Raw genomic sequence first — 18,813 nt, 5'->3', positions numbered from 1 at the left:
CAGATTCTGGTGCAATCTGGAGTGCACCAGGAGAAAAACCCACCAAAACAGACTGCAGTGCTGCAGTCATGCTAACAATGTATTATCCTGGGTATCAGTTCAAGATAAGGTAGGTACTTCATTACCTTAATGAGCAGATGTACTTAATGAGTGGGTACTTTGTCAGTTTAGTCCTAAAGGAAGATTAGAAGAACAGGGCATTTACATTCCTAGAGCAAACCCAAATTTTAGGCCCCCCACTAGTATAAGATAATAAGAAATACATGTTAGTGGCTTTTGAAAAGCTTTTCTCTAAGTACACATCCCACAGCCCAGACTTTCAGGGGGAATAATAATTCTGGCTGCTGCTGTGAGCAACAGATTTCTTTTAAAAAGAAAGAGCAAAACAGCATTATACTACATCACTTTTCAAGGGAAAAAGGTGTTATTTAAACTCACAATGATTTTTACATTGTTTGGGTTATGAAGAAAGTTGCTTAATGTTCTTTCTCCGCTGAAGCAAATCTTGAAAGCCAGATTTGAGACCAGCAGAGATCAGAGGCCCTTATATTTACCCAAAGAATAAAACCAGCATGGATGAAGTTTCGACAAGCTATAAACAGCTGTTTCAAACTGTGCTTCAATCATGTTCCAGTAGAGCCAGTTCTTGGGGCCAAAAGAATCTGGTTGCTTCCTGGCTGCAATAGAGCTACCAACAAAGACATTGACTGTAAGGTTGAAATCTATCAATTAGGAACTGAACTCACGCCAGCCACAGTACCAGAGAAATAATGAAGATTATTCTCATCAACAGGAGGAAACAATGCAACAATTCAGAGAGAGAACCAGCAGAGCTCCCAGGATTTTGAGCTTCAACAAAAAACCCAAGATGTTTACAGGTCTACATCCTAGGTTTGCAGTACCTGCTTTAATGCATTACTGAGCTCAGGCTTGCCTGTAGCCCAGCACTGGATTCAAGACCAAAATATCTGCAAATGACATAGAAAAATAACTTCTGACCAATAAATACTATACCCCCTTCTGAAATAAACTAGAAGTACTCCCCATGCTGACATATACTCTCCACTACTTTGATGTGCCTACAGAGAAAGGTATTTGGCAAGCAAAACAAAAAACAATTTCTTGCCTGGTGCCACATTTCTTCAGACCAGGCTGTGCACAGTCACTCCCATAAATCAAACCAGAGACCACAACTGCACTGAGAAGTCTCTGACTTCTCTCCTCTACTGTTTTCCCAAAGCTTCACACCTCAAATTCATCAGCACAAAAGCTGAAATTATGTGCCAACATCAGATTTCCAAGGCTGTATACACAGCTTTCAGAAAAATAAAAATTGCTAGCAGGTTAACTAACTCCACCTTGTAAGCCTAAAATCTGCACTCACGAGTCCAGCAGAGATCTGCAGACAGCAATTCCCTATTCACAGAGCAGTTGCATTTGATAAAGAACAAATGAAATCTGGGTTCTAATGCATTTGCAATGGAGGCAACATTTCTCACCAAACTGGTAAGTAGCCTACAGATCCTGCCTAACTTTGCAAATCTTTCACATTTCAAGGGAGAAATGTTTCCAATAAAATGTCCAGGAGGACAAAAGCTCACAAGTGGGCAAACTGCATCGAGATGTTTACCTTACAAGGATCTCATGAACTAAGATACCTGCTGAGCTTCAGAAGAGGCTGCCAAGCAGCAGCTGCTCTGCAGAGGAGTTTCCTTTCCACCCAGCAAACAATCCTCCTCTGTACACAGGGCTCACCTCCACAGCAAACCCTACAGAGCAGCTGAGGTACAGAAGTGGATCCTGCTCCCAGGCCCCTCTTGAAGGCCAGCCTCTTACCTTTGAGACACAAGGAAAGGAGATGAAAGCTGCTGACACAACTGCAGACCTTGGGAAAAAGCTATGAAAACCAGTTAAGCGAGGCTACTGTCCTAGGAATAAATCACTTCAAGATCCTCCCCACCCCAATCCAAAAAGCATTGTTCACTTTCAGGATGAAATTTTAGAGCAAAAGTGATCTCTGCAGAATGGCATCCAAATGCACTAAGAAAGCAAGCCATGGCTACAGTATCTCAGACAGAGGCATTCTTTGCCATACAGACATTTTTGCTTATAATTAGTATCAGCTCCAGAAACTGTAAGTCATCACAGAAAGAAGTAAGCAACAAAGAAATGAATCCTTTTGAAAACCTACTGAAAACAGAAGTTCATTAAAGAGAAAACAGGCTTGATGTTGGCAGAGTCCCTTCATGACTGAAACAGAAGTAACTGGCAGAAAGAAGGAAGGTGACCTGGGATGTACCTGACTTGCCAAATTGTGCTGCTGTGTTTGTGGAACTGGTCATACAATGCCACTCAACCAACAGATTTGCTCTCTGGATTTGGGCCAGTGGCAGAGACAAGATTTAATTAAGCCACTCCACAAATGAGAAAGAATGAAAGAAAATTATAGCAGAATGAAATTGGCTATGGCTCTATAAAACATACCAAGATGAATCAGCTAGTAAATAAAGAGCAATAACTGAAAACTAACATTCCTGCCACAAGAAGAAATCAGATAATGTACAAGAAATGAACTTACACAACTAGATGAAAGCCTTAAATACTAATAAAAATAACAGAAACATGGGTTAGAGTGCTGTGAAAAGATGAAACATTGCAACCCAAGATAGGAATGTTTCTTTCCTTCTTTTTAGATTCTTCTGTTAATATGTTGCTGGTCAAAGGTTTTTCCTTTTCCATCTGCCTGCTTCCTCTGCTCAGGTGCCAGATAATGCCAGAACCTGTTCACATCCAGATCTGCTGCCCCTAGCAAAGGAACTTTTCCTACCACAATACTGCAAGGTCTAGTGAAAAACAAGCAGTGGTAGCAGGTGAACTCTGAGTAACCACTATAACTCTGCTATAACTACTGTGGCATTTCAGGAGCTGCTCTGCTGTGCCAAAGTCTCTATGCAGCCCAGAAAAGCATGTAACAAGAAACACATGAAATTACAAGAAGGGACTGCTAATTTTGCTACTTCTATGAGGTGTGACCACAGATCACTAAAAAAGAACTAGAACAAAGCCAGAATCCTCATCTAAAATCTGCTTTCAGATTTTCAGCAGTAGAATTTTTTCAGGCTACCATGCTACCACCTGAAAATTGCAATGAACTAATTCTTCAAATAGCTTGGATACATACACTTCAGAAGTTTTCTTACATCATTTTAATAAGATTTTGACCCATAATCTTGTTAAATTTGTGTTACAATTTAAAAGTACTGATAAAATACATTTATGAGTTTCTCTTTGGGCCTTGTTGCTTTTTCTTATTAAAAAAAAAAAAATTGGTGACCGTCTTGCACTATCCTTGTGATCTGAGCTCAGTCAGGCTGATTAGCAGTGACAGCATGTCAGAGGTCATTACCATTAAACACACCTCAGTGAACAATTCAATGGAGTTGTTATTCCATCAGTGTAGTCCTCACAGGTGGTTTTAAGAATTGCAGGGAATGAACTCCAGACCACTGTGGGCTGTAACCTGCATGCCTGAGCACCCTCTGCTGCTGTGCACTGGCTGGCCTTGAGCAGCTCCATATGATCCCACAGTCCCAGGGGACTCATCCACTGCAACCATACTGCTGGAAGAAGTAACACCTGAAAATCTAAAGCCAACCTTTGTGGTTCATCTGGGAGAAGCTGGAAACAAGAAGGTGCTTGGTATTTTCAGCTCAGAGATTAAGGTTTTAATAAACCCATTGCCAAAAGAAACATGTCTGTGTGTCTTCTATATGTGAATAAATATATATAATTTAAGTGTACGTATGTGTGTATATCTATATATGTATTTATATATACACAGACATCCATATATGGATATTCACATTTATATGACAGCATATACCTAGAATGTTCATACAGACATCTGGATTTTAATACATATGCACATAGATTTTCTTGACTATTTCTTTTCATAAACAGGCTTTAAGCTTGTTCTCCCATTTTCACTCTGATTCATATTGGCAATAAATGTGTTTGTATGTCTATTAGTCTGTACAGAGGGGGAAGGAAGAGAGTGTGTGTGTACAGATATAAACACATATTTTGCACACAGTCTCAGCTGACTGTAATCCATAGGTCACCACCTACATCACAAATACAGATGCATTTCTCTATCAGCAGGTCCACTTTCACATATCCTTCATAAAAGCCTTGCAACATGAATAGGTCAGCAGCATTTTGGTCTTCCCTCTCCTTAAACAAATGCTAAATTCCTTGCAGTGTGGTGGAACAATCCTGGAGGTACTAGGTGGACTGTTTGCAGTCACCCACTTTCTAACAAATATCTGAATGGAGCCTTCTCATCTGTCAAGGTTTTCATTTGCAGTTCTGTGAGTGCTGGTAATTTATCAGGAGCTATAGCTTCAGGGTCAGGATGACAAGTTCCTACAACAAACAAGCACAGTCCAATTTGGCCTAGCTAAAATTGCAAATATTCCTTTACTCACTCCTACGTAGACTGGTGTCAAGCATAATCATTTTATACACATCCATGCAATGCTCTGAGTGCTCCTCCCAAATACCCAGTCTCTCCTTTACAATCCCAAAAGCAGCCCTGGGAGAAGAAGCACCTTCCATTCAAGCAAAAAGCATCACACAGGGTGGCTCAAGAGGAACAAAAGTAGCTGCAAAATGGAAGAGTGAATGAAAGCACCCAAGCAAGGATTGCAGCATATGCTACAACAGCACAGAAAACACTTCCAAAAAATAACCCCATCACCCAGTTCCATGTTACAAACTTACTCTCTGTTTTTTAAAAGTGTTTTGGTTAGAAAAATAAAATTACTTTAAAAATTATGATGGGGCTGAATTTCAGACAAGGGAGAAACTCTGCTATTAATCATTGAGTTAATCTATTTATTCACCTTGGAAAAACCTTGATCAGGAGAAAGTCTATTAAAAGAATTCAGGGATTCAGGTGCCACCTTTCTCACTGAATAGTCAATCAGAAAATGCCCCTTTGAACTCTGCATTAATAAAATTCTCATTAAATGCAAATCTGCACAATGTTATCTTGAAGAGGCTCATTAGTTTAAAAAAAACAACTTGTCTCAAAATGTGTTTATTTCCTCATAGGTGAGAAGGTGAGTTTTCAAACCACCAACTGCTGCACCTTCCTATTTCAACCTCATCAGTGCTGCAGCTATATCTTGCAGCCTATCATATCTCAATTATTTATGAAAACCACAGAGACAAATCCACAGACAGAAATTATAATGACTATTATGAGATAGGACAGCAATCAGAATCACTCATTCCGGTTTGGTATGTAAGATTTTCAGACAGATAAGGATATTATTATTCTTTCTTCTTCAATTTTTCATTTTCTTTGGGTTGGACAGAAATTATGAATTATCTGTAGAAAGGAGAGAAGGCAGGAATAGCTTCCCTATCTCTTAACATTCAAAAAGAAAATTCATGACTGCTTTTTTGACTGGAGTAAGGACAACAAAATTCAAATAATCAGCAACAACAAAACTCAGACTGTCTACTGGAGAATTTTTAGTCCAACTAAAAGGTACTGTTCATACCATAGTAGGACACACAAAGCGGGATCTCTCTGTGGCTGAGTTTAAAAAGAACATGTCTAAGAGTCTCTAGGCATTACTCATCTGTCTATTTAAGCAATTAATCAGTAGAGCTCATCAGTCCAGCACTGTGGGGTACAAGCAGGACTGTTTCAGTGTCTCCTCAACAGCAACTCCTGTAACACAAATGCATTGCAGCCTTGAAACATCGTAAACAACTCACCACTCCTCTCCCGGCAGAAATCCACATAAAATTGTACACTAGGATTTAAGACACTTGTTAAAGCCCACTGTATGCATGCACAGGCAGATGCTTTTACGTTTCTAAAACCCACTAAAAGCCCTAGGATAAGGAAATTGCAATGTTTATTTATTTTTAAATAGGTTGTGTAATGAGACCAAGATATAAACCAAAGTATGACTTTGCACTGCAAAGTTACAGCAAAAAGCAGGTAATCACTGCTCATAAAAACTTCACAGAATGATGAAGCACGGTGAGGAAAAAAATCCAGTGTGGATTTCTCTAAATTCATTTCCTTCATGGCAAAAGCATCCAGTAAGACACTGTACGCTAGGACCACTCGAAGGAAAAACCAAAGGGGCACAAACAAACAGGAAACCCAGATTATGGGGGGCTGAGGCAGGTTTCAGTCCCAGTCACCACTTTGAACCATCACACTGTCAAACGCCTCCACAAAAGCACATTACCTTTGGGCTCCTCTGGCTGCTCTGCAATCTATTCAGCTAAAGAACCCTTCAAACACAGTGTTTTTACCACCAGAAGACAAAACTCTCCCTTCCTTTTTTGAGAGCAAGGAAATGGGATAAATCAAACAGACTAACTTCTCAGAACTCTAACCCCTCTCAAGGCCTTGAATCATCTGTAATTTAGACCTTTACTGATTTCACTGGATGAAAAGTAGTCATTCATGAAATTTCCACATAGATGAGAAGTTGGGTGGAGCAGAGGAAAGCTACCAGAAGTCCAGAAGACATCACTACCTTCTGAACACGTCTGATACAGGTTGTCCTTGAAGGCAGATCATGTTCATATCATAATAGGACACACAAAGTGGTATTTTTTGCTGGCTTTTTGGTTGCATCTTGTCTCAACTGCATGCTGATTTTCACAAAAAGCAGTTGCAAAGCCAACAGGAAACAAGCCCATGCAAAATCTTGGTTCCACAAACCAGGGGTGAGCACAAACTCTCTGTGATCACCTGCTTTTTCTCTTCCAAGGGCAGACTTCTCGTGCTGGTTATACAGAGCATTCCCAGAGCAGGCACTTTGTGTCACATTAAGTGACATTAGTCAACAGCCACCTGTTCTGCTGCTTCACTCCAAGTGCACTATCTACCCACACATGTTCACTTACATCTGTTTTAAAAAACCCAAAAATAAGGATAGCAGCAAGATAAGTCTAGGATTATATATGATGTTATCAAGCTTACACACTTTGTAAAGGAACGTTTAAGGTGTTTTACAGACATGTAAGATGTATATTGACTTGAAAAATGCCCTCAACTGTGTAAGAGTTTGTCTTACACAGTGTCTTTTGTAGTAAGGAAAACAGCAAGTACTAATAATGCAAGATTACTGAGCTACTTGGTGTTGCACAGACATCAAGTGTCTGGGGTGACTAGGGAAGAGATATACAGGTATTTTTTCAGTATAAGTACTTTTATCTTTTGTGGTTTGTTTACAAGCCAAAGCTAAGAAGTAAATTTTCTCTCTCAACATTCCTCCTTTTTCCAGTCAATCATATCCATGGTCCTCTTGCCCAGTACCCAACTTAATCAGTAGTACTGCTTCAGGTGCCAGAAAAATTAATTACTGCCATTGTGAAAGAATACATACCTAGATTTACACTCCTTAGCCTTACAAATAAAGCATAACTTCTCCCCATCTGCCCTTGAACAGGAAGTGGAGGTTTAAGAGAACATTGAAATGTCCTTAAATAATCAGTTTTAAACACACAAAAATCTTCCAATGTTAGGAGGCCTCAAATCTGCTTATTACAGCAGGCTTACAGTCCCCTTCATAGCTTTGTGGAATTCCTATAGAATCACACAACAGAAATCCAAAAGGTTCACAACTGCTCTGCCAGCACAGCATTGTTCTCTACTGTCTAACTTCTCCCAAGAATTATATGAGGATTAATTCATTACAGTTTGTGCTATGCTTTGAAAGCACTCAGTCTACAGAAGAGCTGAGAGAATTATTAGCAGACAATCAAACCCTGGTGATCATTCCTTTATGCCTTAGAGCAACAACTTAGCCCAACAAGTAGAACAAATTCAAAATGACATTCATTGAAACAAATGTGTAACTGTCATAATAAAAATGTAGTCACACAGGAAATGAGAAACTTTAAAAGAGTAATTAACTTCTACCCCTTACCTAATATTGACTAATGCATGGGTCACCTTGCTTGCAGGCTCTTTCCATTGACCAGCATTGGTAGACAGCCTTAGAACTGAAAGGAGAAGACAGTTAACAGTGCTGACACAGAATTGGAAATTCCATCATTCAAAATAGGGGAAAAAAAAATCTGCTTTGGCAAGATGGCAGTCCAGGAACCACATCAAAACAAAGGTCATCTTTGAGAATCTGTGATCCAGGTAGAAGCTCCCTTCAAAGCCCATCTAAGAAACATAAATAGAAGGGGTGAGCAGAACAGAATAATGACTTGAACCAGAGGCGATGGAAGAACCTGGGTCCTCCAAACTGCTTTCACTACCACATAGTTCATTTTCCCCAGAAACAGAGAAACATCCCAAGCCTAGAACAGCCCTTATTCCACACACAGCTGTTCTCCAGCTCCTGCTAATGCAAGGTTCCATCTGAACTGGACTACATAACTGCAGTTAAAACCCTCTCCAGCAGTGAGGACTTCTTTACATGCCTAATCTAGAGCTGCAGAGAGGAATTACACACTAGCGTAAAGAAAAAATGCTGCCTGTAGGAAGAAGGGTGGTGTTCTCTTGCACAGATGGTCTCTGACAGACTTAAGAGCAGATCTGAAAACATTCTGCAACAGGAAGAACTTCTAGGGAATCCAATTCTTTTTTGCCAGAGTACCAAAAATATTTATTTAGGTCAAAATATGTAGTGTTTTTATGGTGGCAGTTACTTGAACAACTCTTGGTAAGCATCAAAACAATAACAGATCCTGTAGCAGATGTTTTGATTAATATCCATCTTGCCTGAACAAAAGGAATTTTCTATTAATTTGTACATACAGGGTTTTCTGGAGGTTAGACTCCACAAGAATGGTTCACCCTCAATTTAGAAGTGAAGGAACAGCTCACCATCCAAATTAGGATCATCCAGCAACATGGATTCTACAAGTGAATGCTTAAGCACAGTGGCTACATACTTATGCCTATAATTGAAGGACAGAAGCTTTCAGTCCTGCAGATCTGGATAAAGTTCAGTTTTAGAAAAAGAGAAAAAAAACCAAGTCAATTAGATTGCATCTCCATTCCCAACATGGGAAGTTTCAAACACATTAACAGAAAAACTAAAGGACCGAGTAGCTTTCTCATCTGTGCTAATACCCCAAGACTAGGGGACAGAAGGGTCACTGTAATCAGCTTCAGACAGTGCTACCTTCTCACTTTCTATTCTACCATTACATGTCATCTACAGAAAAAAGGTATCATCTCGGAGTAACATTGTTTTGTCAAACAGTAGGTACTGTACTAGAATATTGGAAGTAATATATTCAATTCAGCATCTGCAAGAGCAATTCAACAGGGTTTACTCTACATAGGATGGCAAACATTCATATGATAAATTGTTTAAACAGCTCAGTTGTGCCTTTTGCAAACCAACAGAGGAAGTATTTTAGTGCAATATTCTTCTACTCCACTTACCTTCAGCTTCTACAGGGGATGGGTTTGGAAAAAATATTACCTAGTAAAAGCACCTTATCTTACTAGCTGCAATTCTTGGGAGTAGAAAATGGGTTAGCAAAAAACCTTATGCACTCAGAGGGCACAAAAATGGCCAAGCCATCCTTTATGTAACAGTTGAAAACTGTGGGAAATTTATAACAAAGGGCAGTTTGTTTCTGCATGCAGTTACAGGGGGTAGTTGGCTACTTTCATTTAGGTCAGGATGTCTCTCTCCCATGTCAGAAGAGGGCTGTGGCCAACTATCTGACCTTTACTCTCCTTATACACTTATATTAAGTCCTGGGTTTGTTGGGTGATCACATTGAGAAGGGAGCAGAGGGTGAAGGAAAGAAAGGTCCTTTTGGAATGAAGCAAATAAAGAACACAGCTATATTCTTTTTTTCACAGCTTCAAGTATGCAGCATACCAGTGCTGCTGCAGCTACCCTGGTGCAGATGCCAGTGTATAACACTGACTGATTATGCCTCCATGCATTCCTTGCTTTTCTTTGCTCCTCTACCCTGCTGGGTGTCACTTGGCTCCCTTCCCTCTCTCTTGAAGGATGGCAGCTTCTCCCTGCTTTGCCAGGGGGCACATTCTTCAGTCCAGCATTTCACTTGTCACTGAAAGCAGGTTTGTGAGGGCTCCTTTCTTGGTTGCTTTGGCAATGAGTGAAGTAGATGTGATTTGTCTAGCACAGCAAGCTTCTTGCTGCAAGTTTCTCAAATTCTTTTCCAAATTCTTATTTGCAAACAGTGTTTCTCTATGCTGGGTGGTTCTGCAGCATGTACCTGCTTTTTGACTTGAAATTGTCAAATGTAATAGAGGAAAACTACACAAAATGCATGAAATACCACATACTCCATTGTGACATTAAATTTATATTTCCAGTATTAAGTGACAGAGGGAGGGGCACAGATCCTGTTTGTATTTTTTTTTGTAACATTAAAAAAAATGTATCCTTTTAATAAGTTCATCCCTCTCTCAATTCTTAATTTACCAACATGCCCTAGTACACAAAACATCTTCACCCAGCACAGCACACATCAGCAGCAGGTAGACAGGAAACACTTGACACAAACATCCCCCTTCCATCAGCCTCACTCCCAGGCAGCAGCAGTCCTGACGAGTCAGGAGGTACTCACCCATAGAATAAAGGTTGTCAAAATTCTGGTGCATGCGAATGATTTCATAATACAGCTCATCATAGCTGCTGGGAGTGGGCAGAAATGTGTCTCCATAAGTGATGAACATGTTGAACAGGTTCACAACCTATACAAGTGAAAAAAAGTCACAAAAGGAACATTTATCCCAAATCTATTCTGCAACAGAAGCAATACACATTGTGTCCAAAGCCTTCAAAGGAATAGCTTGCAGTTGCAGCAGATTTTCCTTACAGTATCAAGGAGACAGACAAGAAGCTTAAATACTGTTTTGTCTAGGGCCAGAAACACATTTCTATTTTTTATACAAAAGACCCCAGAACAAAAAAAAATTAATAAATATGGAAAATTAAACTTAAAAAAAGCCTTTCTTCACATGGACTTCTTTATTTCAATAAGCCAACCCTATAGTGAGTCCAAGCACTGTCCTTTCCAAACACCTAGTGAAATCAACCACAATGATATTCCTCTGCTTCATGGCATTGTTTTCACATCTCCTTAACAGGCCAGAAATCCTTTCTGGAATCCCTTCAGCATTACAAATCCTTCCTAATATTAATTCACAATTAAGTTGTTAAAATTAAGAGAATTTGTGCAAGGGTAAAGATGCTCACCATAAGAGCAAGGGTGAAGATGTTGTGCTTGGCCAGCAACACAGTCTCATTAGACATGAGGAACTTCAACAAGTTGATCAAAGCTAGGAGAAAATAAGTATTTTTTAAATACTACAGAAATCAAAGCCATTCTCAACAAGTTGTTTATATACAGATGCATTTACATTATCTAGTGTAAATTGAACTGAATGCCAGCTATTAATCTCAGAAATATATCAATTTATATGTAGGGTTTGGCGGTGCTTTTTGTTGCTAGAATACCCTGCCAAACAGGTAAGTGACAGACATTTTGCCTTCCTGAATTTATTCTCCTTCACTGACTTCTCAATCAAATCTACTCAGGCTCAAGGTATGTCTCTTCTTAACTCAGTCAGCGAAAGATTTTTCTATCTGCTAGATCCTGGAGCGAGCTCTGGGGTTGGAGAATCCAACTGTCTCATTTCTGCTCCATATATCACCAACATGATGTATGCATAGTCAGCCCCAAACTGTCACTCTTGTTGATACACACACTTATAAAAAATAAAAAAGGTAAGAAAACCCCCACAGCACAGCTTTTCTGTAGCTCTGTGCCAATGCTGCTGCACTGGTAAAAAGAAGGATGTAGTACTTTATTGTGTCCGTTATCTGGGGCTGTGCCGTAAAGATTACAGATCTGGTTCACACTTGTCTTAGATAATAAAACAACAAAAGCTCCTGCTGTAACAACCCAGTATCAGTTAGTAGCAGTGGTAATTAACAAAAAGGTTGGCTAAAAGTGCTTTAATCAAACAGACTTTACAATAAACAACTGCATTCCATGCACTTGAATAAAATGTAAAGTTTCTTATCTTTTTTTTTTTTTTCTAGTTGTTGAAATTTTCAGAAAACTAGTTTCTTCTGCATTCTAGCTGCTCAGGAATGCAAGCTGATGCCTGACTAGAAGAGGTTCTTAATGTACTCTCTGCTTTGAAGTCAACACATTTCAAGACTTAAAACATCTGAATTAAGAAGTCCTGAAAAGTCAATGCTGGAATACTGTACACATCTTTTTAAAAAGGTTCTTAATTATGTACTAATGAGTAACTTCATTCAACAGAACAATACCAGGCATTACTCCTATTTCTTACAGGCACAAGTAGAACTTGTTAATCCATTTTCCCCCCCACCATTACACAAATGTCATACACTATCCAGTAACTGGTGAGAAAACAAACTGTGGTTTGGGAGAACTCCACAGTGAATGCAGAAAATACCATTCAGCCTAAGGTACAGCCTATGAAAGAGGAAGAGATAAAGCACAGGGAACAGGAATGAGGTAGGGGCAGAATTTAGATACTCATCCTCTTCAAGATTACAAAGTATTCACAATAGACAAAATCAAAAAACCTACAGCAAAACCATGTGAACACACCAGTCAGATCTTGAATTGAACAAAACTGCCCAATTCCTAATTGCAGTCCTGCAATCTCTACTTTATAATACTGCAAGTTCACCATGAGTATCACAAGTTTGTATATGCACACCAAAAGGGAAACCTGCAGCCTCAAGGTGGATATTTACTCATCACAGGCAGAAGCGACTTCCATCTAATCTTCCTTCCAGCAGGTGGCTGATGCTGAACTGAAAACCAGGAATGAACAAAATTCTCTGCAAACTCCAGACAAGCAAGTGATGTATCTTTCAGAGCCACTCCAGGATTAACCATCAGCAATAGCATTTCTCCCTTCCATGTCAGCAGCTCACCTCATGAAGAAGATACATTAACACCTTTTCAATCCAGCCACATAACTCTCCATACCATCATCACCCCATCATCAGACAAACTCCTGGGACCAAAACCAGAGCCTGGATTCCACAATAACACAGCTCTGAAAATAGCCCTGTCAGTTATTTTCCTGCAAAATAAACATTTCAAAACAAAGTAGCAGGTACAGATGGGCTCTCCACCAGAGCAAAGATCCAGCTAAAAACAGGTTGCCAAGGTAACCAAACCTCCACAGCAAAAAAGTCTCCCGCAGTCACTGCCTTGGACTGCAGACAGCTGCCCTGCATCTCTGTCACAGCAGCTCATTGGCCATTTCTCCATCTCAGTTACAACCTTGGTTTCACCTCCTTCCCAGCCACAAAGTCCACAGGCCACAGCTCATGACCAGGCGCTGCTGTTCAATTACCAGCAGCTTGGGTCTGTGGAAGCAAAGTAGCAGAGCTCTGGATTTCCTATGACAAGTTATGAGAAGCCTCATCTTCATTTCTTTGCCTTTTACTCTCCCACAAGAGCCCTGCTGAATGGCCTTTGTCAGCAAGTCATGGCATAACGTGGCAAGTAGCCACCACTGAACATCCAAAAACAGTGAACATGAAAGCTGTCCGTGATGAGGAGAAACTATTTTTAAAAGAACAAGTGTATTTGTCCAGAGCACAAGCACCTACCAAATTACAAGAACAAGCACTCTACAACTGCCCACTGCAGTACTTCCATAGACCACCCTGAAGCACTTGTACTGCTCTATACTGGCGACAACACTTGGAGAACTTTCTCTGTTCTATCCCTAAACTTGTTTCAGCCATCGTGATGAATCTATGTTTAATTTTCTTGTGTCAGTTAGAAAGAAGACAAGAGATTACCTCTGCTTGAAATCAGTATTTATACCTGAATTGCACTGAATCATAGCCTACTCAAAACTATCTGTGCTGTTCCTTCCCTAAGAACTAGGAAGGTGAGGGACATGCTTCACATGAAGTAGAAACTGAGTGCTGGGCTCAGAGCCTGGTCAGAAGAACTAACCCATCAAAGGTTTACAGTCACTGTGTGTCCTGCGCTGAAAATTTTATCAACTGTTAGGAAACACACATTCCAAAAGAGTTGCAGTGTTCCTAACTGGGATATACACTACATCGATGCTAAAGGATCAACCAATCTATTTCCACACCAGCACATTCTGCAGCAGCCTCTACTCAAGTGTCTCTAAGGACCACAAACACTGTGAAACCTTGAAACCCCTTTGTCATGTCTCTGTAGTTTGTCTGTAAGGCAGACCCTGCACTGAAAATTAGGACAGTTATGCCCTGAAGTTTTCAGAACAAGCAACTTTCAGATCTGGCTTCATATGCCTAGCGCCCTTCAGCAAGAATTACACACACAAAATAAACCTTTAGAGGGAAGTCCAACTGACTGAACATCCCTCTGCCCTTGAGCTCCAACAGAGCACTGATGGCTCTATTCCTAAACAATCTGAAGCCAAACCAGATGTGTCACATTTTCCCTGCTGCAATCAACTGTTCGCCTCTCACACCCCACCTGCAGGCTGCCCTCTCACACTAGTCAGGAAATTATCCTTTTTTTTTTTCCCCCCATCAGAGGAGCAATTCAGTCTCCCAGCTGCAAAGGCAGACACAAATGTGTTCCTTTCTTGGACTCAGCCACCTTATCCCAAATTATGCTCCAAGATTTAACAGCAATGGATGGTTTGGATATGAGATCTATTTCAACATTAAATGGAAAACAGCACCATTTCCCCAGTACCCTCTAGAGCCTTTTTTTTCCTCCCTAAAGAAATCTTTCCTGGCATTCATTAGCAGGACCTGAAACACCCACTGTGATGAGTCTTGAAACATCCATAATTTCACAATACAATAGTATCAGCAGGACTTCTTTAGTAATAAAGGGAGAAGGCTGTAACTAAACAAGCAGCCACCAGTATGTTCATGTAAGTGACTTGAGCTGAGTACATGGGCTATGCTTCTTAAATCAACAAGAAGAGAACACAGCTTTGGACACCTATGTTTAGAGCCTCAAACCCAAGTAGATAAGCATGCTTAGGAGACACAGAACCATGTGACAGGCTGTATGTGAAAAGTGGTATATAGCAGGTTGGCTCTTGGACAATTTTCTCTCAGAAGGATTATTATAAAGAAAGGATGAAAAGTGACATCATACATATCCTCCCTACTTTTTAAACTGACTACAGTGAAAGAACCTCTTAGCTCTTTTGTTGCACAGCTGCTTTTGAAGACACTTTCCCTATTCAGCTCCTGTAGCCACTCTGTCTGCTAAGGAGCAGCAGTAATGCCTGCTCAGTTACTTGCTGCCCTCCCTCAAGCCAGTCCTCTGTGAGCAGACTGTGGGCAGCCACCATCTCTCCTTTTCTTCTACCAAGAAGGAGGTAATTCTTGTTACAGTTGCCCTTCACTCTCTCCTTCCCCTATTTCTGTCCACATAACAGACTTACCTTCTCACCCTGTAAGCCTTGTTTCAAACAGAAGTATATTCAGCCCCAGGTGAATTTGGATTCACATAAAGTTGTTTGTTTTTTTTATTTTGTGTTTCAGTGGTCTCTGTTTGGATCATGTGTAATACAACAGGACCATGCAGGTAGGCCAAGAGAAAAGGGAGGAAATAGCAGTATTATTCCCTGGGCAAGTCAGAATGTAGCACAGACTCTGCCAGGAGCATCAGAAGGCTCTGATGTGTAATTGCACAATGGAGCAGAAGAGAAAAGCCCTGAAACACTCATCAATGAGAGCTCAGATGGGTTGAGCACAGCACGGAGGCCTCTGTCGCTGTATCTGCTGCGCTTACAGGTCAAGAATCTTCTAATGGTGCACATAATGGCCCTCAAGAAAGGAGCAAGGGGGAGAGAGATGTGAGGGCTCCTCAGCTGCAGTATAACATCCATTAATAGGATCCAGTGCTCTACTAAACATCTCCAATTTTCTACCCTTCAACACAGGCACACAGGGAAGAACAGTGGCTTTCCTCTTCCCTCTAGAAGTTACCATTGAACCAACAGTGTATTCAATGTGCTGCTTCCAGTGTCTCAAATCACAACCCCCTCAGAAGGATCCCCACCCATCTATAACTAGAAGACAGCTGATTATGACATCTGGGCAACACTTCCATGCTTCAGAGAAGTCATCTGCCTACAAGTGCTTCACAGCAGCACAGTAACCACCCTGCACCTCCTACAGCCACCCTGTTCACATGTAGACACTGCCAATACAAGGTCCACACTACTCACTGTAGCACAAGGTGAGCCCAGATCTGGTCAAGGCCTGGTGCAACTAAGGCTGCAACTAAGAATAGAGTGGATTATATTCTTCAGGAAGCAGCACTGGCCTTTCTAAGCTTCAGTTCTTCCAACATACAAGAGAAAACAGGAGCATTCTATCTGCAACAGCACTGGAAGAATAAATAGAGCAACACCATGAGCCCTGGCTGTACCCGGCCAGATCAAAGATCCACCTACACTTAATGTTCTGTCTCTAAATGGTCAACATCAAACACTTGTTGAAAACCAATAGGCCAAACAATGCTTTATAATATGTTCTTCATGATTCCAAAATTCAGCATGATTCCCTTACACAAGGGAAATTACAGCACAGAATGTGAAAAAAGCATATTCCCACAACATGACAATACCATGACCACAGACCAGTCCACTCCCTGGTTCCTGACTGGAAGTCACAAGGGCTAAGCTAGCATAACCATACAGCCCACTGTGCAGCTCTGAGACCCCAGAACAGAGTAATCACCTCTAGAAAAATGCTATACCTGAAAGGTAATTCAGATTTAGGGAAGCAAAAGGCTCAAATATGACATTCTGAGATGACCTAAGTGTTAAGAGGGGGCAGATCTGACCACATTCAGCTTTGGCAGGCACTCAGAAGAACAGTGATCAAAACAAACTCAGCAGGAGATGAGAATCTACAGATTGGGTTTGACAGGAAAGAACCAACAGAGGTATTTTCTAGATAGAGTTGTAGGAATAGGAATCCTGTCAGAGAAATAGTTACATTGCTATTACTAACTAACACACCAGAACTCCCTGAGGCACAAACTATCCCAGCACCATTGGACAAGTGAACCAATTACTCAAGGACAGCACTTGCAGCTTCCTGTCAATCACCCACAGCACGAAAACAAAAGACTCTTGCACCAATGCTGCAGTCTCCTCTCAGGGGAGCAGAGGAAGCAATAAAAGCTCTGTCAACACCACGAGTCAACGCGCTACAGCTCCTGCTCCCTGCTGTAACAATCACCTGCCTGGACACTCCTCTAGCCTCCCTCTTGCTGCCACAAGCACTGCCGACTTCCTCCTCCCAGCCACCGCAGCTCTGTGGAAAAAAGCAGCTGGCAACTGGCAGGCTCCCCATCACCAGCACTCCACAGCTGTCCTCTCTTTTCCCCATGACTCGCTCTCAAGGGTACATCCATGAAAGCAGGCTGTTTTCTTAATGAGAATCAACAGCTTGTCAGAGGGCTGGAGCACATGCTGGCACAAGCCATCGCTCCCCGGATCAGTCGAGCAGGCTACTTCACTTCCAACCCTCCACTCTCTTTATATAGCCCCCATCCCTGGTACTCACTGTTCCCACCTAAATGGAGCCAACAGTGTGAAATTGCAAGCTTAATGGAAATGCTGATTGCTGATGCCAGAGCAATGCTGCTAGATGGCAATCCAGTAAGCAATAAGAAATAACACAAATTTTCCAACTTCAGCTAAAGCTCAGATGAACAATATGCTTTTTTCTTACAAATAAATAAATAATTTTTTTTAAAAGCACACACCCACAAGCTTCATCCCTTTTTAGAGGAAAGGTTAGCACTGAGCTCAATTCTGTTTTATCTGACAGTATAGGTTCACACTGTTAAACAGTAGTCTTGGGAGTTAACATTGCACATTTTTGCCCCAGGTTTTAAAACAGAAAAGGTGGAGAATCTGGAGAAAGAGAAGAAATATTGTGTGAGAACATGGAAAGACTGCAAGGTAAGGAACCCAGGAGTGATGCTGCTTGAACACAAAAAGGGGCACAGGATAAATGACTGCATTCTGCATGCTGCAGTCCCTTCCTGCAGATAAAGAAACCGCTTTGAACAGCTGACTGTAACACGTCTATCATCAATGAGACCATTTCCCAGGAGAAATTATCACACTGTCTCCACTAGGTCACTATGATCTGCAAACTGTTAGTGATCCACAATCAAGTTCTCCAGTATTTGCTAGCTTTATTTAAAACATGACAAAGCAACATATCTGGATAAGACCTGCCAGGCTGAGGCAGGATGACCAAAAGGTTGTCAGACTTTTATCCATGCAAATGCCTAAACTCCATTTGTACTTATCTGAGCAAGGCTACCTTGAGAAATTTCCACCCTCATCTCACCAGGTGATCAGTAACAGCCATAAATATTCTTTTTCTGTTCACTAGCTATCAGGGTTAAACTCTTTATCATCAGTATTAAAATATGTTAATATAAAGTAAAGGTAAACTAGAATTAAGTAAAAGCAGATACTTCCTAAAAATGACCCATGCAGAGAATTTAGAACATCCTCCTTTACAAGAAAGCCACTGAGTTTCTGCATTTCTCACACTTTCTTCTTTAAGAGTTTAATACCAGGGCATTTCACTAAATGGCTGGAGTGTTCCCATGAAAATATTCCAGCTTTGGTTGAAGGAGGTAATGTGGAAAGGTGAGCATGACATTGTCCCACCAGCTGACAATGACAGCAGAATACTACAAGTAGACATTTGCAGTCTTCCTTCTGACCTTCCCATCTTGCTGCCTGTGAGTGAGCTTTGTAAGATG

The 18,813-nt window shown here is 40.9% G+C and overlaps 1 protein-coding gene across 2 annotated transcripts in view; it reads right to left on the bottom strand.

Annotated features, from left to right (window-relative positions):
• ARMH3 (armadillo like helical domain containing 3) overlaps positions 1-18,813 on the bottom strand; it is a 123,245-nt gene that overhangs the window by 60,142 nt on the left and 44,290 nt on the right. For both annotated transcript variants that reach the window (XM_021536380.3, XM_021536381.4), the window contains exons 21-23: positions 11,244-11,326; positions 10,612-10,738; positions 7,968-8,043 (exon numbers count right to left, since the gene is read on the bottom strand). In XM_021536380.3, the coding sequence (XP_021392055.1) occupies positions 7,968-8,043; positions 10,612-10,738; positions 11,244-11,326 (286 nt within the window). The remainder of the gene's footprint in view (positions 1-7,967; positions 8,044-10,611; positions 10,739-11,243; positions 11,327-18,813) is intronic.

Source organism: Lonchura striata, chromosome 6, assembly GCF_050655825.1.
Source record: "Lonchura striata isolate lonStrDom1 chromosome 6, ASM5065582v1, whole genome shotgun sequence".
In the NCBI taxonomy this organism is placed as follows: Eukaryota; Metazoa; Chordata; class Aves; order Passeriformes; family Estrildidae; genus Lonchura; species Lonchura striata.
Note: the sequence above shows the minus strand (reverse complement) of the source record. Positions and strands in the feature narration are given on the sequence as shown.